This window comes from Myiozetetes cayanensis, unplaced genomic scaffold, assembly GCF_022539395.1.
Source record: "Myiozetetes cayanensis isolate MyiCay16 unplaced genomic scaffold, myiCay2020 scf1, whole genome shotgun sequence".
Taxonomy (NCBI): Eukaryota; Metazoa; Chordata; class Aves; order Passeriformes; family Tyrannidae; genus Myiozetetes; species Myiozetetes cayanensis.
In genome coordinates, this window is record NW_026086604.1 from 121929484 (window position 1) to 121953895 (window position 24412).

The window sequence follows — 24412 nt, forward strand, 5'->3', positions numbered from 1 at the left end:
GGGTTTTGTTTTCTTTTTTGTCCTATTTTGCTCCCCACCTCCCCCCCGTATTTTTTTAAAAATTTATTCCCTCCTATTGATATTCCACAATTATGGTATTTAAAGAAAACATTGTTATTTTTAAAAAATATTCTCTTTGAGGCATGCAAATTAATGATGCAGTATTTCAGAACTTATTTTGATAACTCATTCTAGTATTTATATATGCATATAAACAATGTGGAGTTTGATTAATTGTATTCAAGAAAGATGAATTTAAAGTAGACTGCGTAGAAGCCTTGAACCTCGAAGTCCTAGGAGAATGAAGGGTTTGTCTGCATGTCTGGTTGTGAAAAGCACAGTTTAGTTAGTGTCCCAGTCTGTGTTGGCATGGTAATGGTACTTCAATTTTTCAGCAGTCTTGTTTGTGGATAGCTCAGGAGCAAGAGTTTGAACAGGAGAACTGTGGAGATTTTCTCCAGTTTTACGCTGCTATTTAAGAAAATGGATTTTGTAACAGCTACTCAATTATGAAAATGATTGTGCCAGACTACTCATATTTCACTGTATATGCATTTTAAAAAGCTTTTTTTCAATGAATGATAAAGATGTCCAGTGGAGCCCCAATTATCATCTCAGAGGGAAAAAGAATGTTAGTGTCTCAATTAACTGAATTCTGCAGTGGTGCTGGTATATCCTATTGCAAGAAAAAACTTGCTGTGCTTGCTGGTTGATAATACTGCAAAAATTTGGATTAGGAAAGTAAAATTTTTAATTTGGAAGATGATAGAAATTTATTAATGATGGTAACATTTTAAAACAAGATTATAAAGGTGGCATAAACCAATGGCAGGGCTATTTATTCCTTTGAAATTGCAAAGTAAAATTTAAAACTCAAGTCCATCAAAATAAATATGCAGATTTGCTAAAACTTGCAAGAATAACAGGCTTCTCCCATAAGAGTTGTAAATTATATTTTGTGGACATTATAACTGCAAAATTTTAGTTTTATACTGTGATGCACCAGAACAAGGTTTGGAGAAGATTATGCAGCAATGAGCTGCTTTAGGCTGTCAAAATAGGAATGTTTTCTGGCCACTGATACTTGAGTTGAATAGAAAGTAGAACCCGAGGTGGGTCTTTCCAAAATAATCCACTGGTATTAGTGTTGTAGTACATTAACATAGTGTTAAGTTTACATTAACATAAGTTAAGTATATGTTGCCTCTTTTTTTTTTCTTTTTTTGTCAATTTTTAACACTAGTATGAGAAAGGGGACCTCTGTGGAATCATACTCTATCATAGTATAGATAGATAGGTAGATAGAACCTCATAGTCTTTGCCATTGATTTCAATACCAGTGGTCACTGATTCCACTGAAGTTTTCATAAATAATGCAAGCATCTCATAAATAATTGCAAGACTTGGTCATATCAGATTGCTTCATGTAAGAAAAAGATATTCTCCATATAGAGTTATGTATGCACTGTTGAAAGAAGTCAGAAGTCAGTTCATCTGGGGTATTCTCATGGAATAAATACTGTGGGTGGAGAAGTAGGAGAGGGAGGATCAGGATGGACAGGAAATCTGTGATGGCTTTATGGTGGCACTGCTGTGTAAGCAAAGACAGTAAGAAAGTAGAAACAAGCAGAAACAGAAATGAGAGTTGATTCGAAATGGGGCTTATAAGGGAACTGTGTGTCACTACCTCTGCCACCCGGCATTATCATGTGTTACAGGCAAAAGGATGATGAAGTGCTTCCCATAATATCTCGTTCATATATCTGCTTCTTGTAAACCAAAGATTCATGGGATATAGCTATCCTTGTAATTGCTGAGGTGAGAACACTTGATCTAAGCATCAGATTTGAACTAGTCTGAAGTAAAATCCCCAAAATGTGTATTGTGTAATTGCAAGCTGCTCACTGCAACATTTTATTGATCTGCTCTTACTGTACTCTTACTGCTCTTTCTTTGTGAAGAAGTCTGAATTTAGCAAACCCCAGGAGCTACTCTTTTCCTGTGTTCCTTGGGTTAAAATATTAATCCAAGCCATCCTATGCCTGGACTTCACCTATCTGTTCCTCCTGCACTGGAAAGCAGCAGGTAGTTCTCTTTCTGCAACAACTACCCACCTTTCTTCCTTGCCAGGCAACCTCCCCCTCTCTTTTCATCTTTTCTTAATAGGAAATTCTCTTTTCCTTACTTCCACCTTCAGCAGTAGCATCCTTTCTATAGGCAAATAGTCCCTTTCTCTTAGTCATTTCAGCAACGGAATTACCTGTGACCTTTATTATTTACTCATAATTATCTTCATTTTACTTACTTTCTCACCCCTGCCTAGAAGTTTCCACTCATCTCCTATGCCTCTGGCTACTGGTATGGAGCAGAGGTAGACTGGAATGGGTACTTTGGTCAAGTCAAACCTAAAAAGACTGGATGCTGCTGGTCTAGAGGCTTTGCTTGGGAGAAGATATTGCCCAGCCCAGTAATACTACCCGTCTGACTGATCTTTACCCTCTTGCCCCTCACACAAGTACTGTCTCCCTTGACAGCATCTGGTGCTTAAACAGTTGTTCTCTTGACTCTTCCAAGGGATCCTGTGCCAGATGGCAGGATCCACAAAATATATCCCTGTCATTCACGCTCACTGTCATTGAACTGAAATACAATCTAAATGAAAACAGCATTAAACACTTTAGCTAAAAGGTACACTATGCAATTTATTCTTTTGTTAATTGGATGAATTCTTTGGATCAAGATTTTTATAATGGAAGTAATAATTGCCAGCTCTTATTTTTATTGCTTTTTATTGCCTCAGGGGAATATATTATTTTGATATTTAAATAATTGGCAACAGAAAGTTGACAGTTACTAGAAAAATTACAAGAATCAAGTCAGACAATCTTTTTTTTTTTATTTTTTTATTTTATTTTTTAACAGGGAGTAGGGCTGTAAAAGACCTCCAGATGTTATTTTGTTCATGTCCCTCATTAAAAGAAAATTTCCTGAGCGGGCATATCGACAATTAGAATTCTTTCTGACATATCCTGGATTTCACTAAGCCCTCTCCAGTGGGTATGTGTGGTAATCTGAATCATTCTGCAACATTCCCAAGAGCAGTGGGATCCTAAGGGGAGCTGGTGGCTCCATTTCAATGCTGTTCACATGCTTTTAAAGTGAGACGAGCAGCCTACACAGACCCAAGTTCCCTACAGATATCCAGGATTGTGCTTCCTAGTGTAGTTGTAAGGAAGACAACACTGCAGGTGGTGAAGGTACTGTGTGCCTAAAGTTGTGTACAAAGCAAACTGTAATGGGAAATGCTTCATGAAATTCAATTCATAATTTTAAAAAAAATTTACGTAGATAAGGATCTTCTCTTGGTAGGAACAGACTTCATCATCTGGTTTTTTTCATGGCAATTTATTTTGATAGACTGAAGATGAGAAGAATGTGAAAACAATAAGCATTGTTATTGCTAAGTAGTATTTTGGTCATTAACTAGAGAATGTTTTAAAACTGGAAGTGATGGGAATGCAGTTACCAAAAAAGCATTTTATCACAGTGTGCAGGGACATTTCAGACTAGTTGGTATTAACATAGCAATTTTGTATAGCTTTACACAATCTGTCGATTTAGTTTAGTGTTTTGCTGCATCCATCTATCTATCTATCTATCTATCTATCTGTCTATCTATCTATCTATCTATCTATCTATCTATCTATCTATCTATCTATCTATCTATATCAGGCTATGTTTGCTTTTAGAATAGATTTGTTTTTAGATGCCCCTCTCCAACACAAGAATTTTTCTCTGCTAAATGAGATTTTGCAACAATTGCAAAGTTCTCTATGGAATCTGAAAAAAAGAAAATCATTTCTTTTCATATCGCAATCACTTGATTAGTACATCCAGCTACTATATCTGAACAAATTGTAGGTGTTAGGCTCCCAATCTGAATCATTTTATAGGGAAGGAGAGGATAATTTATATCTTTAAAGGGGGCCTAGGGGAAACAAGCATCTTGATTTAGTTATCTACTTTTTTGCAGATAATGTTGGAGTAAGTCAGACAACTTATAGAAAGTATAGCAGATCATAGAAAGTTTTAGCAGATTTTAGGTTTAATGACTCTAGTTTGTAGCAGTTTGTTTCTTCTAAATGCAGAGTGTATCAGGAGTGTTGTGTCAGACACGTGAACTATTTGACTTGCAGATGTCCTTGGATTTTGAAAGTTAAGCACCCATTTTCTGTCCAAGATCTATTGAAAGCCATAAAGCTTTTCTGTGAATCTGTGTCTAAATCTGATATATTTTTTGATCCTGTCATCTGATGTAGGAGTGAATTTTGGTAATTGTTCAGAGCTGTTCTCCCCTTGCCTGGTTTTGTAATTCTGACTTTCTTATGGATTGTGTCAATATGGTTGTCTGATTTTAAAGAAAGCTTTTGTAGCTACATCTCTCTTACATCCCTATAGCCACTGAGAGCTCCTTATATTATACAGAAGAATATTTTAAAAATATGTATTTTAAAACATTTTTCCATATATTTTAGATAAAATTATTACATAGGGTTTGCTAGGGATTATCTGTGAGTTGTATCAACTCAGTGTTAATCCTTTAACTGTCTTTAGCTGTCCAGTTGTCTTCCTTCTCTCTGAAATACTATCACAAACTATTCTGATCTTAGACCTTGAATAAAAATTAACAGAAGAAGCCTTATGAAATAATAGTGGTCTTGTATTCCAAAACTGACTTTATTCTTATTATAAATTAATTCATCTAGTAACCTGTTTTATGAACAAGCACATACACAGGATATTTCTTACTGGTAAATTCTGTTGTAACTCAGTTGCTGTTAATACATGTACCCTGGGAGGCCGTAGTTCACCATTACTTTCGACTTCTTTCACATTAGGTAAAGTATGAAAGAGTACTTCTGACTGGTATACAAGCCAGATTTATCACTTTTTTATTTTGGCCTTTGGAATCTGATTCCTACTTTTATTTGTGTAGTAGGATTATATAGTTTGCACATTTAAGTGGCACAGTAGTTTTCTACCTTCTCTTTTTAATTCTTTCCTTTTCACGTGATGTCTAAAACCAGAGTTGTGAAGCAAAATTTGCCAAAGAGAGAGAACAGGAGACAGCTAGCAGAAGGGGTGAACAAAATGTACTTTGGGTGAACACAACATTGTTCATGTTGATTTCTGCTTTTGATGGCTGGCATTGGAAGACACAGTTGAAATTTTTTATAGTACAAACAAAGGTATGCATTTTACGTGTTTTATCAAAACTAATTTGAAATATTTTTGAGGTATGGATACTTATCAATAATCCTTTGTCTTAAAAGAAGTAAGAGATTTAGAATCCTAGCTTAAGTACGCTGTGGACATGTTTGTGACAAATGAGCAATTCATATCTGAGATATTTACACCTTTCCAAGAAAGTTGATGTTCCTGAGATGCCACCAGAACGCTGCAGTGCACTCTCTAGAATCCATGACTGCAGCCTTCATTCTGTGTGATGTCAGAAAGTACATGTCTACCTACTGTTAGGCTGATTGAGTTTGTTACTGCCAACAACCTCTGCTGGTACTTGGTTTTGTCCAGTGAAATGAATGAAACCAAGTCTTGATGATCTGTTCATGTTGAGTCTTGGGTGTGTGTGTCTACATAGGGTGGGACTGGCAATCTGGGCAGTAGCTGCATAATCTATTCTGGTGGTTTGTGATGCTTTTTATGTTTTTGCAGTTCTTGCAAGAGAAGGAACTGATTCCAAAATAAACTGCAGAAGATTTCACAAGTAACAAACCTTAACTGCAATTGCAATTTACATAGCAGTTTGTATTACCTTACTTAGATACAAGAATTCACGGGCTGTTTTTTTTAATGAATGCGTGATATTAAACTTCTTGAATTTTGACTCTTTGGTGATGAATGAGCACTATTATGTAAATCTGAACATTTTAGAATGTTATTTTCAGATTCTGAGTTATCAGATCATGTTAGTGTGTGAACTGTAAACAGTGGGTGCTGGCAGAATCTCATAATCGTGCAATACTTCTGCTTTGTAATGCTGTTTATGAGGCTCTTTTCTAGTTCTTTTCATCTGAACTGTATTTCTCTTTGCCTAACAGGTTAAGAAATTGAAAATGAACTGATAGCAATTATAAATAGCTTCAGGCTTCTTGATAAAATTAATGTTCTGGAGCTGGTATGCAATGAGATCATTCACAAATCAGTATATTGCCTGTTTTTCATATTTTGAAGTTTATTTTCCATTTTATATCAGTAATATAATCCAGGCATTTCACTCCAAAACAGTACTTCTTGGGTGGTAAAACTCAATAGGTATTTAGTCTCATGACTTATAAAGCTACTAGAGGCAAATTATAATTGTCTTGAAATACAATGCTTGTCATAACTTATTACAGTTTATGTATTATCTATTGTGTAAATACAGTATTGGTTCCCTTAAACACATACTAGAGTTGAAGCAGAAAGTAACATCACAGTGGCCAACAGTACAGAATTGTAGTGTCCTTGGCAGCTTTCTCAGAACATTATCAGTTAAGCACATTAAGGGATTTCTTCTACTAACTGATTTGGCTTTACAGCTCCTGCTATTTACTGACAGCAGAATATAAAAAAGTTTTCACATAGTGAATGGTTTGGCATTGGGATAAGTTGCCCAGGGAAGTGCTGGAGTCGCTGTCTCTGGAAGTGTTCAAGATGTGTCTGGATGTGACACTTGGGAATATGGTTTAGGGGTGGTTATGGTGGTGCTCAGTTGACAGTTGGACTTGGTGGTCTTGAAGGTCCCTTCCAACCCTGATGATTCTGTGATTTTTTTTACTCAACATGATGATAGTTGCAGAACCAAGGATTTGTATACAATGCTCTTTAAATCCATTACTTCTCTAAATACATCCCAATGATGTGGAGTGAATCTGGAAATATTTTGGGAAATATTATTTTTGGCATAATTATAATTTATTTTATAAATAGTTCTGAATTTAAAATATATAATTTGTGATATTTAAGTTGATGTTTAGACAGACAAAAATTATTAATTAATAATTTTAAGTGTCATTGCAAAATGATAATGCCCCAAATCGCTATTTGCTACTATCTTATACAATGGCATTTTTATTTTTGGAGTTTGTTTGAACAAATTAATTCTAGTGTATATTCATAAGGCTTTGAGATTTGCCATAAAGACATACACAAAAAGTAAAATATACACTTCAAATTTCCATCCTACTTTTAGAACCCTATAAAATGTATTGAAAATGTTTGGAAAAAAAATAAAAGGAAAAATAAGTCACATAGTTAACTATCAGTCAGAAATACACTTGGCATATATATGCATTAGCACTAGGAAAGACTTCAGTGGTGGGTTTGGACCTAATGACTCTTACTCTATATAAGAGTAAGATCTGTGGATTGAAAGTGTGGATTTTGAAACTCATTGCATGTAGTGTCCAGGATATTGGTAAAGAGACAAAGATTTGAAAACAATTTCAGTAATTTCAGAGGAGTGGAAGATGATAGGTAGTTTTTTTCTACCACATGTTTTTATAACACTGTCCAGTTTATATATAGTATAAAAATATGTGCTGCATCATCAATGTTATAAGAGTAAAGTCACTGAGGCATGAAGACAAGAATATTTTTTCAGATGAAGGTTAGGCTAAACAATTCAGGGAATCCTTTCTGCTAGTGTCTGATTTGGTTAAAGTAAAAGATATGTAGAAACCAGTGGGAAATAATCAAAAAGCAGTAGCTGAGGAAGGATTTTTAGGTCCCATCTTTGGACTGGAACAAGTCCACAGACTGTCTCAAGCACAAGAAAGCCTGTGTTTTGTTAATGGACCTTGAAGGGAACGTGTAGCTTTTAGATTTGTTTGACTGGGAGAATGGAATCTCACTTTGAGCATATAAAAGGGTATTAAGCAGTAAAAGTTAATGCACAAGTTCTTAATAGATAAGCTTCAAGTAAATAATGGAAAGTTAATCTCAGTAGTTATTGTGAAGGGGACATTGTGACTGAGGACAACTGGGAGTGTCAAGAGACGAGGCTGTGGCACGTCTGTACTACTGCAGACACAGTTCTGCTGACTGAATAGGCAGCAGATTTATGGAAGTTGAGCATTCAGGGTAAAAGCTGAGGCCAAGAGCAGGCACAAGGGAATACAGTTTGTTGAAGACAAAAGAGATACTGAGTCAAGAGAGGAATTAGTGGAAATAGAATTTGAGATTGCTTCTTTTGTCCAGAGGAAACTTTTAAAACATGTCCGTGAAAAGCCAAACCACATATTCATCTAATCAATACAGGCTGAGAAGATGAACAATGTGAAATCAGGGCCTATGTAAAAAGATACATGCAGTTCTAAATGCAGCTGTGAACTTGGAAGCAAATACTGAAGCTGGAAGGAAAAAAAAAAGTGAGTCTAAGTCAAAGAAAGAGCAAAAGTTGTGCTTTCTAGTTGAAGCACAAGGAGATTTGTTCTTAACTAACACCTAACTTATTTGAGCAGCTGAACTAATTTTTAACTGTAGATAAACCTTAAACAGAGCTAGCATCCTTTTCTTCTTAGCCAAACAATTCAATGACATAACAACTCTGCAGGCTTTCATAGCTGGGCTCACATGGTGGGTGCTGGAATTCGTATCTGTGCCATCCAGTGTTCTCACACTGAGAACATCACTGACCATTTTATGGGAGTTATTTCCTAGGTAGCTCTGAATATCAAGACCTGAACCCCACAAAATTAAGCTAGTACATGTTGTTTAAACATAAGTGCTCTTGTTACAATACAGTTTCTAGAAAAAGAAATATTAACTTTGTAAAACCAATTTAAAATTCCTCTGTAATGGTTATCTGCTGTCAAATTTTTGCTATAAGATTGAAGGTTTGGTGTTCTGTTTGCTTTCATTTTTGACTGTTGTATTCAGAAAACAAGCCAATATTTTTATTAAACTGTCTAAATTATTCTTGAGTTCATTTTAAATATAGTTCACAATTAGCATATTTTAAAATACCTTAGAGATTCTGCAAGCAAATTATACAAGTATCAATATCCAATATCATGGTTCTTGTATCACTTATAAATATTTTCATCAGTAATTTAGATGAATATCCAGCTTTTATAGGGAAAGCTGAAAAACGAAAGAGTTCCGCGTGCAGGCAGTCGGTAAGACACCAATATCACGTCTTTTACCTTACTGTTCTGGAAGAATGGCAGTCCCCTTTCTTATGAAAAGTACTAGTGCCATACATCACAGTGGAAATAGCACTGGTCACTTGTTCTCAGCCCACAGATTTCAATTAGCTTTGGATGACCCAAATTTTAAAACTGGGAGTAAGTAATGTGGTAAACTCTTACACATCATGTTTAGTCATGCCCTTGGAAACTGCCATAAGTTGTTTCTTAATCAAATGCCTATTACAAGAAGGTACTAGGGAAAATCAAACTTATCTTTGCAGCCAGTTATAGACATATTTAAAGTTGCAAGTACGCACAAGATGGTTTTAGGATGTTTTGAAAGGAAACTTTGGTAACAACTTAATTGAAAGTGTTAAAGGATGTAAAACATAGACTCTTCTGTTATGCAACTCCAGATACAACATACCTGAAGAATAGGCTTAACATTGAATGCTAATCTCATAAAAATAGGTGTGTTCATAGTTAAAAAGTCTTTCACCTGCTTTATTTTTAATAAAATGTCTTAATTATAGAGTACAATTCATCCATCTGCTAATGCAAGACTCATTCCATTTTTTTTTTTGATTCTATTTCTTTCTATTTCTCTTTAAAGCTTTAAAATAGCCTTTCTTCTAAGAGCATTTTTTTTTTGGTTGTTTTACAAGACTTTTATCACTTGGATATATTTTCATTTTGAATGCCTTTGTTTGTATATAGACAGGCTATTGTGTTATATGGTTTGGGCTGATACTTGTTGGCAGAAAGAAAGAGAAGCCTGTCTTGGCAAACCCTGATTTTTATGTAAGAAAACATCTGTGAACTCTATCTTTGTGGCATAGCTGGACCCTCATAGCCTAAGAGAAAACTGGAATCTAAAAGCAAGCACATCTGTCCCCTTACAACTATAAAGATTATACATTTTGAGTTTAAGCATAAGGATTTATTGGTGAACCCTGAGGAAGGGTACTAACTGCTTGATCTGTTTATCTTGTTTTGCTACAAGGCAAGTTATGTGCTCTCTTCTACCTTCCTATAATTGGGCTTACACTCAAAGGATTCTTCTGAAACTGGCTATTTGCCCTCCAGCTATGCCATGGTGGAGGGATGATCAGGTGGGGGTCAGACTCAGAACAGCCATCACAGCATGAGCGTTAAGGTTGGAAAAGATCTTCAAGGTCATCAAGTCCAACCTTTAAGAGAATACCACCATGACACAAAGTGGCACATCTGCTCAACACTTTTCAACAGTTTTTCAACAGATTTTCAACACTTCCCTGCTTCCCTGGGTAGCCTGTTCCAATGCTTAACCACTATTTCAGTGAAGAAAATTTTCCTAATATCCAACCTGAACCTCCCCTGGAGCAACTTGAGGCCATTTCCCCTTGTCCTGTTGCTGGTTGCCTGGAAGAAGAGGCTGAAGAGGCTGACCCTCACACTGCAGCAATCTCTTTTCAGGTAGCTATAGAGAGCAAATGGTGTTACTGCCATTCACGCTTCCATGGGAAGGTATGGTGTGTCCAGTGCCTGCCATTCCTCTTGGCCACTCAGTGAAAAAGGAGCTCTTTGCCACAGTGGTTTCCGAGTGTGGTTTTGTGATAATTCTCTACCCCATCTGTTGGATTAGATGCAGACTGTTTGTTGCTGCTTTCTCAACCCAGCGCCTCTGCTCACACTAGATTTTAAGACTCATCTTTCCTTTAGGATTAATTTTTCAAAATTTATATGCTCCCACCATTGCTTAGCTGAAAACTTTAACAAGGATAGATGCTCTGTTTGCACTGGCTTCAGGCTATGGATGAAGGAGGACAAAGAAGTAAAGAATAGAGAAATTGAGGGTTTGGATCAAGATTTTTAGAAATTATTATTATTTCCTCCTGCATGCTGGATAGGAATTCATTCATTTCATGTCCTAGAGTGCTGCTGAGATACACTGTCCACTCTTAAGAGAGTAGGTAAACATTGCGTAGGCAACATACCTGAAGGAAAACGATAGAGGGAGACAAATGCAGGTCCTCCATTCCCAGCAGTTTTGAATGCATTGGAGTATTTTTGAGTGTACCTGTGCTTAGAGTTCCTTTGCTTTTGAAATGATTCATGCTTACAAGAAATGCAAGTTCCTTTCCTGCTTATTACATTAACTGTGGGAAGACTGCTTTGGAGCAGGGAAAAAGGCCATAATCTGTGCAAAAGTAAGTTGAGATCAATCTGAATTCCTGCAAAATTGATGTATGAAAATGTCATATTGGTGTGAGAGACAAAGGGAATGAATCTTATTAGTAACTTCTGTTGTAACTTGTTTTACCCCTGCTGACTCTTCTCACTCTCCAAGGAGAGATGCCACCTCATGTCATTGCAACTTTTTTCTGGGCACTTCTTCATCAACCTAGGGCTTTTTTATTTTTTTTTTTGTTAAAATAGCCTAGCTTGGCCTTACAGAAAAGTCTTGAATTGTAAGGAATTTATATTTTTTACCTTCCAGTAGGCTGTAGACCCTCAGCTGTACACAGGAAAAGAAGTTGGAGATGGGACGTTAACTATGCCTAAACGTCACACAGATGCATGCAGTCAAAGTAGTCGAATTTGAGTAATGAGATGAAATTATGAAACTGTAGGATGGACATTCAATTTTAAATTTTAAGGTGTGATTCAAGGATGTTTTCATATTTCAGTGTAAAACACCATGTTTAAGTTTTAGTTTTATTCTGCAATTAGTCCCTCCTCACAGAATGATGAGATGATGCAACTTGAGATCCACTTTGCATGCACCTATCTAGATTCAATTAAGAGTATGGAAATCTGTGATATCAAATGCCTCACAATGAGCTTCTGGACAGCCACTCCTGCTCACTGTGTCTCACTGCCTGAAACACTGACGTTTGGGTTACTTTATAGCTGCTTTTGAAATTTCGAGAGCAGTTTAAAACCAGTTACATATTAGGTCTTCTGTATCAAAATACAGAGTTTAAAGTTGAAATTCAATCTTTGCAACTGCAAAATAACCAGGCTCATAATACTGTCATTACTTCGAGTTGTATTTCTGTAACCAAGATTGGAATGTGGCCTTTACCCCACTGAACTGATATTATCGTCCTAAAAGTTTGGAAGCCACAAGGCTGGATGTGAACAATAGCCCAGCACATGTGTATGCATGCTCTGTCCCTCAGAATCTCTAGGGTTTTGTTTACTTCTTTCCCCAAAGGAGAAGTTTTAATTTTGTTTTTTAGTAGTCTGTACAGTTTTTCCTCTGAACCATCTCAAATAAATTATTTGTAATTAAGAGGAATGTTTTCAATCAATTAGTTACTGCAGCCGTGTGCTTGTATTTCAGATTATTCATAGTCTGTAGGAGTTTTATAATGAAGATTTTAATGACTGAACATTGGCATGTGTCCATTTTAATGAATGGACACATGCCTCTTCTTATTTTGGAGAACTGAATGCCTTATGCATACTGTTCTGTAAGATGTTAGCACATATAGGAGGGAAGAAAAATGTGTTTCAGACTGGGAGAAAGGAAAAAATGCTCACATTTCCTCTGCACTGATTTTTAGCATCCCCCAGGAGATTCAGATGCATCACTCATTCTTTCCAAAGACCTTACCATTTTGTTACAGTCACTAATTAAAAGTTGTCCAGTCTTTCTACGTAACACTGATAATCACAATCACAAACTGTGTCATAAGCTATATGAAACTGGTGCAGCACATTTGTATGCAAAATTCTCTAACTTGTGATAGCTAAAGGATTTCATATCTCGTACTGCGTGTTAGCAACTTAGATGTTTGAGAACTATTGTGTTCATTTTTTTCTTGAAAAGTGCCACAACCAACCTATTTTGTCCATACAATCTAATATAAAAATATACTGTATTAAATGTACCATAAAATATTTATTTTTCTGCTCATGCTAGAAATTTATATGAAGAAGTGCTGTGTTGTTTTCTCTGTGCCCATTAGGTAGGTTTTGTAATTTTTTTGTATTTTTTTAAAATAATTTTGTGATTACAGTGATGACCTCAGATCTCACTGGGTAGAAATGTCACACATGGTTCTTTGAAGATTTTTTTAAATTATTTATTTTACCTGCAGTATATGACACAGCTTGCCTATCAGATAGAACATTTGTATAATCTCACCTGATCTTTAGCAATGGTGTATCTGTTTGCATTTTGAGGACTGAGATAGTTACGCACTTAAACTTTTAACTCTGTGGTTTCTTGTAATTTGCTCCCCCATGATTTCTCTCTGTCTTCCCTTCATACATGTTTTTGCATTCCTTACTTTACTGCCAACTAGGACTAAAACAGCAGTCATGGAGTGAAACGGAGCTTGGAAGTGCTGCATTTCTCAGTTTATGATTGGTGAAAACCAGGTAAACTGCGCTGAACTGCTTTAGTTCTGCTGCTAGCCCCACGTGTCAAACGCATTCATACAGATCTGTAGCTGCTCCATCTTTGCTTGGTGCCTGGTGTACTTCAACAGTCTGTAAATGATTTGCATGATTGGAGTGTTAGGTTTTTTGGGAGGCCAGCACTGCTTAACCCATTTTTTATGCATGTGTGTGTGTGGTGGGTCTGCTGTGTATTCCTGGCCAGCTGCAAAACTTAACGCTGCAGCCCACCAAAATATAGACTCACAGTGGAACAGGCAGCAGAGAATCCACCACACATACACACTGAGGGAAATGCTATTATATGTTCCTCACAAGGGGATGTGGTAGGGCAGGCACTAATCTCTTCTTTCTGATGACCGGTGGTACGACCCAAGGGAATGGTATGAAGCTGTGTCAGGGGAGGTTTAGGCTAGATATTAGGAAAAGGCTCTTCACCCGGAGGGTGGTTGAGCATTGGAACAAGCTCCCCAGGGAAGTGGTCACAGCACCAAGCCTAACAGAGTCCAAGAAGTGTTTGGACAAAGCTCTCAAGCAGTGGGTGTGATTCTTGGGCCTGTTCTGTACAGGGCCAGGAGTTGAACTTTGGTGATCCTAGTAGGTCCATTCCAACTCAGGATATTCTATAATTGCATGATTCTGTATGCTGCTGCTGCATGGAAGGCTTAAATCTCACTCCCATTTGAATTTATTAGTGCTATCAGATTGACCCACAGCTTTCTGAAACCAGATGAGAGAATTGCCACAGCTTCACTTGACTTAAGACCAATCTTAGATTTTTCAGCACATTGTAAGGCAAGTTTTCAGAGGAGAAGCAAACCTCCTGTGCCTCAATAGCATTTCATTTTTCCTATATTTATAGTAAGAAACATTTTTTCCTTACTCCTAAAAACTCTTATGGTGTTTTTTACAAGGTTAGCAGAGTGATACCTCATAGAGCCTGTAGGTAGCACATTAACATATATTAACATGGGTACACTTCATATTATAGACTTATTTGGTAACATAACTGTATTAAGAGACCACCTCTAAGAAACCTCAAACACATAATATACTTTTGCAGGCAATCACATCTGTTAAATGGCTGATTTCTGCCAGGACTTTTGTACCAGACCTATACAGGTGGCAGAACGTGCTGTAGCTCAAGCATTAGGTAGCTTTTTGGGTAACTTAGAGAGAAAGATGGTTGACAACCATTGTGCTATCACTGCTGGCACACTCACTTTTGCCAAGAGCTTCAATCAGATAGTGGTAGGTGCTGAATGAAAACCCTTGCTTAAGCTGCAATGATTGAATGTGCTGAAAGTGCCCTTTATAACAAACTCTTCAGGGGAATTTTTTGGTCCAGGAATTTTTATTGATCATTCAGTATGATCATGCTAACAGTGTTTGTTACAGGATAAAAAAAAAAAGACTTGGAGAAGACAAAACCAAGGAAATGTAAAGTCTAGATCTGCAGAAGACACAGACATTGGCCCCAAGCTCATGTCTGCCAGGTGTCTGCACTAGTATCTAGACTGGAGTCTTGTCATCTTTTGTTTTAATGCAATGACTGTGTGTAGAAGGAGTATTCTTCCACAGGCTTTTTAATCCCAGGCCAGAAACAGTGTGAGCTAGGCATGGATTAACCCCCTCATACAGAGAAGGGAACTGAATGCTGGTCACCTACATGCTGCAGAACGTGCAGATAATGGAGCTGTTTTCAACCTGCTGATTAAGAGTAAATCTGTCTGCTCTGTTCATACTAGGGAAAGGAATCTTACTTGAGTTTTTGTGTGCTTGTTCGTGCAGTTTTGTTGGAGTTTTCTTTAACAAAAGAGCAATGTTTACCTTCAGTTTTAGAACTGTGAATCATAGGTGAAAAGATAAAAGCAAAAGCACTAGAGACAGAATCCTCACAGTCTCCAGAAGATTTAAAATATTTGTCTGTTCTCAGTGTATCCACACAGTCATTTTAAATGTCGATGGCTCTCCATCCTTAGGACAAACTTAAGAAGCGTGGTCAATCAATAGTATAGGAGAGAGAGATACACTTTAGTATCATGTATTTAGGCACAATTTATCCAGGTTTGGGTTGATTAGCATGGATGTATGAGTGTTTAACTGCAGGGAATTAACTCAGATCTATCAGAGTTCATTAATTAAGAGGTCTGCTAGGCTCCATTAGCACAAAGACAGGTTGGTTCTTCTAGTGCCACTCATCTTTTTTTTCGATCCTCATTTCATTGTCAGCGTCTAGATTTCAAAATTATTTCTATTTTGTGGAGTATCCACTAATGAAGAACTGATTGCATTTTCTTAGTTCAGCAGGGAAGCACGGCTATGCATACTGAGGTTCACTTATGAACCTACTCAAGTAATTTTGAACCCAGCTATCTGAACTCAAATGCTGCCTTAATTACTTATCTATTACTTGAAAGGAAACCTAAAAATATTCAGAGAAATAGTTTTCTTATCTTTTAGAATGATCTGCATAGCTATCTTCTTATTGAGATAAATTGCTGCATTGATATTATGTATGAGATGTCACCTATCAATAGATGCTTTGGCACATGGATTAAAAAATGTGATGTGGAAGCATTTTAAGAAGAAAGGAAACTTCAGATTAATTTGTACTATTACAGAAATGGAGGTTGCTTTAATATGTAGATGCATGCCACTACTTATCTTGAGTGGGAAAAAAATTCTTCTTCATGAATCTACCAGTTAATTACTCATGGTGAGATTAAACAACAATCTATGTTAAGTAATTGATTTCTGGTGGTAGAAGAACCTCAGACTCTCTTCAGATCAACTGTTTAAATGAAAAGTATTAATTGAAGAAGAAAATTTCAAGTATTGATGTTTTTGAGGCTAGATTATCTACTCAGTTTCTCTGAGTGCAAATAAAACACTCAGTATGTGACACCTGGCAACTTTTAGAGGGACCTGGTATACCCTTAGTATAAACTGCAGCATTTTGCTGAGTTTTAAATTAATAGCAGCTCCTCTTGTACTACCAACGTAGCCTTTTGCAAAATGCTTGCCAGAACAGAGACTATTTCAGCGCTTTGCTCTTCTGCCCATGTCTGATGGTGTACCTGGTGTGCACCCATGCCCACACTGTTAAAAGGAGCAGTGGGCATGAGTTCCTTTTGCTGGCTCCAGCCTTTTTCCATAATGTGGCAGGAATGTGCAGTACAGTACAAGTGCTGTCTTTCAGTGTGATTCATCCCCCTCTCCTCTGTTTTGGTGGGAAAGCTCTCCACAGAGTAGTTAATTTTTTTTTTTTAAATGACTGTGCTTATGTGTTATCTACATGGGATTTGTGCCTCGTTCTGGGGGGCACTATTTGATTGTTGTTCTATGTATTCTTAATGCATTTGGGTAGGGAGAGAATGGCTCAGCTGTCACTTCCCAGCGATACTTAGGCTACATCCATACTGGTAAATAAAACAGGCCAGGGATGGTTCTCTTGTCCTGGGGCTAAAAGGCACAGCATGCCTCGTCTCCATACGGCTAAGTTCTCATTTCCCAAAAGAGGGTGGCCTCATTCAGCCTGTTCCTTGGGAGCAGTCCCTGGCCTGTGCTGTCCCCTGAACCATGCCCAGCCATTGTCTGGAAACATGTTAGCTGTCAGGAGCCAAAACTGTGCCAGGGAGCAGGCTTACAATGGAACAGCAAGGGCAGGAGCTTGCTGGCATGCCAGCTCATGCCCTGGCCCTCTTTCCATTCCTGGTACAAACGTAACCATACTCATGTTGATATTCCCTAAGTTTATCAGCATCTTTAAATCCTGGTTTCAGGTTTTCTGTCAGCCATATAATCAGGACTAGCATTACAATTCTATTGATTTTTAAAAACAATATTAAATGGAAAGTCAAATAATATTGCAGCAAAACAGAGTGCAAATGATGGAACACAGCAGTTTTATTCCACTGGCAGGATGCAGGACAAGACAGAGGTCATAGCTGCAGAGGCTTGCTTTTTTTTTTTAACCTAAAAAGAGTAGGTGGATTTTTCAAGCTATTCTTAAACTGAAGTATGTACATATGTAAATTGAAATGGATGTATGTGAAGTCCCAACTGGGAAAAAAAAAAAATCCTAAACAGATTGAAGCAAAGATATGAATAGTTAGGGGAATGTCAGTAAATATTCAGATATCCTCACAGTTTCTTAAATATACGCACATTTGTAAAATATCAGATTGCATATTCCAAACACAGCTTTAATGCTGTTCCTTCATCCATTCCCAGTCTTAGTCTGCAGACCACAGAACCCCTACAGTCAGAATTCTACATCAAATAAATTCTGAGTATGAACAGTATGGTTAAGTTGGAATATTTTTACTGTTTAATAACAGTAAAACAAAGTGGATATTTTATTTTGGAATCAAAGTGCTGTTATGTGGATTTATGGTTTATAAGGTTGGCAGTGTTTCTGAGTACTTTCTTTTCCAAAGAACATAAATATAAAGTGGTAAAAATTTTGGTTTTAGCTTATAAATGTAGTTAATAATCTGTTCAAACAATAAAAAATTCTATTTATTAATGGCCAAAAAATTTTAGGGGGGCTTGGTTTTTCTTCTTACAGGAGGATGATTTAAATCAACTGAATAAAACGAGTAGACGGTGAATATCACAATGGTTTGGGGGGATCATGTGGAACTTCAGTTATTAATCCATTAAAATCATTGCTGCCTCCAAGTTTTAAATAAAAGTCATGGTCTTTTTTAAGGGTTTCATTAGTGAGGGAAAGAACTATTCGTGTTTTATCCATCCAGTTTGTGCACGAATGTGCGCTCACGGACTGGCTGAGGGACCTTCCCTGCTTGGGTTTGCAGCGCTGAGCAGTGGGTGGGCAGTAACGTGTGAAAGTTCTCGTGGGCTTTGTATTGATTGTCCTGTTCTGACATCCTGGTTTTTATCGTGCTGACAATATATGCAAACACGTCAGGTACGCAATTAGACATGTGAAGACCTGGTTCTGCTTGATTATTTGACTTCCTGCAGCTAATAATGAGATTTTTGAAAGATTTAGTGCTATGCCATTGAATATAAAAGAAGATCAGTGGCCTGTGCAATGGAGTTAGGTGTGGTAGATTAACTGTGTCCTGGCATCTGTATAGAAGCCTTCCTGTAGGTACTATCAGCTGCAATCAGCACTGTTGCCAGAAATAACATTGCAGTATCAAAAACGTGGGTGTTTTAAGGGTATAGCTGGGGATTTGAAGTGTTTGCTTGTTTGTTTAAATTAATAAAGACCCACAAGATTCTTTTCGTTTCCTGGGTTATTGTTGAATTCTGTAATTTTAAGTCTTTTCAATATTCTTTATAAAGACTACTGGTGTCCAAATTACACATAATAATAATGGCCAGTCTTCGCGAGCGAAGATCCGGGGAAGGTCTTTACACCTTCCAGCCTGCGCATTGGATTTTTTAGGTGAGACACAGTGTGCGCGGAACTGAGCCCACCCTTTAATCCTAAGGTTCATCTGCCAGGGCCAAGCAAGCTTGGACGGTGGCAGCGAGGTCCTCAGGACGTAGATGGATTGCCTCACAGGGCTAATGAGCTCCATCTGCCCGGGGAGTGTCCCTGACCGGGAATCGAACCTGGGCCTCGGCGGTGACAGTGCTGCACTCTTAACCACTAGACCACCAGGGGCTCCCGAATTACATATAAGTACTTAAGAAAAAGCTAAGTATCATTGCAGCACATTGAAAATGTCCACTTATGGACACAGTAATGGCCTAAAATGAAATAAAGTCATAGCAGGTGGTAATGACTAGAAATGATCAACTAAAGTTTTAAATTATGCCCAGGCAATGACTACTGGATACTACAATAATGATTCATAGCATGAAAGCGAGTTTTGATTCTCAGGAAGATACAGGATATACCATGATTTTGAAATTCCTGGAAGAGTCCAGTGCATTGTGTTACTTACTACCTCTTTCCAGTAAAACTGTGTGAGAGTAAAGAAAGTTAGAGTAAGCACATACTTGACCTCTGTGGGACTGATTTCTCCTGCACTCAGAGGCTGGCTCATAGGCCCGGGTGCTGGACACTTTTCAATGGATGGGTGACCCTGGGATCAGAATGGGTTACCAGGAAGGCATAAATCTAAAATTAGTAACCCCTATGATAAATACTTTAAAGGATCTCCCTATTGAAATTTTCAGTACATGCTTCACAAGGTCATTAAACCATCAACTGTAACTGTACTAAGAATTAAGAATATATTTTCCATTACATTTGTTATCTTAGATATGAGAATGTATATTCCCTTAAAGAAAAACACTTCTAGTTATTTCCAAAAACACATATTTACAGGGACCAATCCTGCACAGGGGCCAGTAGGTTTTCTGAGTAGTTATAATATGAGCATTAATAATCAGATTATTGGAAGTGAAGTAATTGGAAAATTTGAAGTTTTAAGTTGTGCTGCTTACTTTTTGTGTTTCTGGTTTTGAATTAATTTCAATTCAGCAGTCAATTTCAGGGTGGTTGATAGACCTTTTCTACATGCAGGTTTCTGTATGCATTATTCTGCCTGTGTTATAAATATTACTCATAATTTTTTGCACGTCTTTCCTTCAGAACATGGAAATTAGCACTAAGGCCTTAGGTTTAGCTTTAGAAAAGGCTTTTTTCAGTCTAAAGGAATCTTACGGTGTCATGTTCAATCTCTCCTGTGAAAGTTAAATTTCTTTCTCTTGCTTCCTTTTATGTTCAAAAACTTAAATAATTTATTACTGCAATGGAATGTGTACTGAATCCAGTAGCCAACAGAGGATGTGGAAAGATTTATTGGGAGAAACATTCCTGGCCAGGTGTATTTTATTTCTTTCTTGTGAAATGGAAAAAAAAAAAAAATACACCTCCAGCCAACTTCAGATATGGCTGGAAGCCCATTTGGAAAACAGTGTCTGTAATTGTGAAATGCTTCTCAAGACAAACTGAGCAAAATATTATGAGGGGCACAAAGAGAATTTGGCATTGCTGAATAGCAAGAAATGTGCTGTTCGATCTTGAAAGCGACTGCAGTGTTTGCTGTCTGAGTGGGTGCGTGCACGACTTCCGCTCTCCTTGAACATTATACAGCAGTGTATACCCATGGGAAATGAGGGAATGAAAGTCCTGCTGAATCGGAGTAGTGGATTCTGAGTTCATCTTTGCACTCTTGGTCCGTGACAAAAGGTCCTGAAGGAGCAGGACCTAAGTACAGTTCTGCACTACTTGCTTGACTGATAGGAGGTGTCACTCAGTGAACTGTGATATACAGATGTGGTGAACATTTTTATCCTACCACAGTTTTTTAGACCTCTAATAAATATTTTTACTTCATATTAGAATATATAACATGAATTTGTGGAGTGACAAATTGTAACAGCTTACTTATTTGATGATTTTGAGGACAAAATTCTAGTTGAATACAAACATAATTTTTTTCAGGAATTATAAAAGAACCCGTTATAAACTAGCTATTTTTGATTCTATACAGTTACCTCTCTGGCATGTTTCCTGTAATTTACATAAATCACAAAGTTAATAAAAGTATTATCATAGAATCATAGAGTAGTTTGGTTTGGAAGTGTCCTTTAAGGTTAGTTATCTACTCCAGTCCCCCTACAGTGAGCTTCAACTAGATCAGATTGCTCAGAGCCCTGTCCAACCTGACCTTGAATGTTTCAAAGAGTGAGGAATCCACCACCTCTCTGGGAAACCTCCACCAGTGTTTCATCACCCCATCATAAAAACTTTCTTCTCTATATCTAGTCTGAGCTGACCCTCTTTTATTTTAAAACTATTACCCCTTATCCTGTCGCTATAGGCTCCACTAAAAGATCTGATTCCATCTTTCTTGTAGGTCCCCTTTAAGTAATGAAAAGCTGCAGTGAAATCACCTCCAGAGCCTTCTCTTCTCCAGGTGCAACAACCCCAACTCTCTCAGCCTATCTTCATAGAAGAGGTGCTTCAGTCCTCTTATGATTTTTGTGGCCCTTCTCTGGACCTGTTTCCACATTGAGCGTATTCCAAGGACACCCTTCCCCTTTTGGTTTTTCCTTCGAGTGCAATTTCTTAATCTCTGTGCTAGCTGAATAGATGGGTCCCTTCAGCAGTTGCCTTATTCCTTAAAAGGCATGTTTGGATGTTATGTTTTTGTACAAATAGTGGAAATGATCAATCTGAGTTTCTTAAACGTTCTCTACAAATTCTTCTTTCATGCACCATCTGAATAAAAAAAAAAGGGAAAAGATACAGATTCAAACTGCTCCATCCTTCCACCCCAGGCAGGAAGTTGTACCTGCATCCTATTTTACCTTCTCATATTACAAGACCCTTGTGATGAGTTTCCTTGATCTATCTGTTCCACTGTATACCAATCCTTACTGTCAAAACTTATTGTTTCCAGTTTTCTCCATCATGGCTATGAAGCACAGCTCTTGATTTCTCTTTGTAGCTCCCCTTCTGTATTTATAAATTCTAGGTTATCCCTATCCTTGAGTTGTATAGACCTTTCTTTTTCTCTGTTGCTTCACAGAAATTTCTCTCTCCAGGGATGTCTCTGTGCCTGGTTACACCTATTGCTGTTTTCCCAGTGTGCAAATGGAAGCGTTTGAGGCCAACCTTTTATAGCCAATACAATTAAAAATACTTGGCAATTAGACAAAAGACTCTTTCAAATGTGAGCTGGAGTGCTGTTAGAAGCACGGAATCAATGCCTCATTTTATTATTGCTTCCTGTATTGGTTTCTGTACTTGCCTATCAAAACCAGACTACTTTTTGAAGTTATCTGATACACAGATCAACTTAAACCAGCTAAGTCCCAGTGCTTAAATACCTTTGAGTTTAAGTAGTTTGTAAATTACAGATGGGATTCAGTAAGTGCTTACAGTTGCAGGTTTTAACTAAGCTGCTCAATTAAATCCTCCATTTTTTTCCATGTTTTCAAACCCAACATTTTTACTGCCTTTTAAAATCTAAACATCATTTAGGAAGCAAGTGACAGAATCAAGCTTTTTGGTGGTCTCTGGATAAATGTCCTTAATTCTAGCAGTTTTGCATCATGGAGATTGGAGAAAATGGTTATTACTATGAAATTGTACTTCCTTAAAATACAAGTTTTATAAGTTCTTCTAATAAGTACAAATAAATAGTTTTATTTGTTTCAACAATCATATGGTGATTTGGCATACATGAAAGTTTATTTTAAATATTTACTTTTCCCACTTTTGTAAACATATTGTTTTCCCTGCTCTCCCCCTCCCTTTTTTTTTTTTTTTCCAGGACCCTTCGTTTCTTCAGGAGACAATAAATTCTGCTGCTGCTCTTATCATGGCATTAATAAAGGACAGAAACCCAGACCTGATTGGCCAGCTGTTGGTAGCATAAGACCATAAATCATGTGTAGCTTTTGGAAACATTCATTTTTCATCATCTATTCACCAAAAGTCTTAAGTCATTTTACCCTTTGATTAAAACTATGGATTTATGCCATTTACTGTTAAGGTCCTTTAACAGCATATTTTTGATACTTAAAATGTAAGTCTGATATTATGTATAAGGTGTAATAGGAAATACAAATAATTCTGAGATACACTGGGTACATACTGTGAGGAATGATATTGAAATGTTTTTTAAGGTACTGATCATTTAAAAAAAGTGCACATGGGACACCAAAGCATTCATGCAGAATTTTCTTTAAACGTGTGTGTGTATGTGTGTTGTACTCTAGGACTGCACGACTTAAATTTTATTTAAGATAAATTAATCCTAAAGCACAGCTCATCTACTCTATATGAAATTATTTAAAAATTGCTGCTGTAATAGCTATCAGTGAATGTAGAGTTAATGATAGAGTGTAACCTTCCTGACATCAACAGAAACAGGTATTGCAAGAAGTGTGGGAAGGGTCAGGTCCCTGTCCTCTGTGAAATGAAGGTAACCTCAAATCAAAGACAAGACATGCGTGGGGACAACAAGGTGCTAAACCCCAGTTTTCCAGATGCAGCATGCTCTGGCTGTAGCCCCCTTGATGCTATGCTTTTTCCTGTGCCCACGGGCCATCATTCAGAACTAGCACCACTGAGTTACTGTTGTGCACATACTCCGTTTTTGCACGTCTGTGTATGTATATGCATGTATGTGTGTATGAATGCTTAAAAGGTGAGAAAAGGGTTAGGACCGAAAAAAAGTTCCCCTACCCAATCTATAGGTCATGGAGAAATAGGAAGGTTCTGTTAGCTCAGCCATAACAATTTTCATCTCTTGCTGGTTAACATCTGTTTGTATTAAATAGTGAAGAGACTAGGCCTTATGAATTCAAATGTATGCTCCATGGTAAGCAAGTGTGGACAGTTGGGATAGGAAGATGAAATGGTGAATGATTATTATGTGGAGTATCTCCAGGTGTCACAGCCATTAAGAGGAAGAGTCCCTGAAAACATCTGTCCCTCCCTATGCAGCAGACTCAGGAATTCCATCTATCCTGCAATTTGTGAAGGGGCTAGGTTAGGGTCTTACGTACCTGCTGTGAATGGAATACAGTCTTGGAGCAGTATTCCCACCAGAAGTGTTCAGTAAGTCCCCAATTCAATCTGTCCTGAGTGAGAACACTGTCAGTTTACAAGTTTCCCTCTAAAAACAGCATTCCTCCCCTTACTCCCACCATGTTCCACACCCTCTCATGCTCTGCACTTGGTTCCCTTCCTCTTTCCCTTGGCATGACTATCTATAACTCTTGTTTAAATCCCTTTTAAAAGCTGGTCTTGATTGCAAACTTCCTTCACTGCATAGTAAAAAAAAAGAGTTTTTAGCTGAGGATTCTATATCCAAAGCAGACATTTT

The 24412-nt window shown here is 37.4% G+C and overlaps 1 protein-coding gene across 1 annotated transcript in view; it reads left to right on the forward strand.

The window, feature by feature from the left end:
- The window catches only part of CRPPA (CDP-L-ribitol pyrophosphorylase A), a 110530-nt gene extending 86749 nt beyond the window's left edge, over window positions 1-23781 (forward strand). The window contains 1 exon segment of the mRNA XM_050332672.1: window positions 22853-23781. Coding sequence (XP_050188629.1) covers window positions 22853-22957 — 105 coding nt within the window. The 3' untranslated portion in view covers window positions 22958-23781.
- The last annotated feature ends 631 nt before the right edge of the window (window positions 23782-24412 follow it).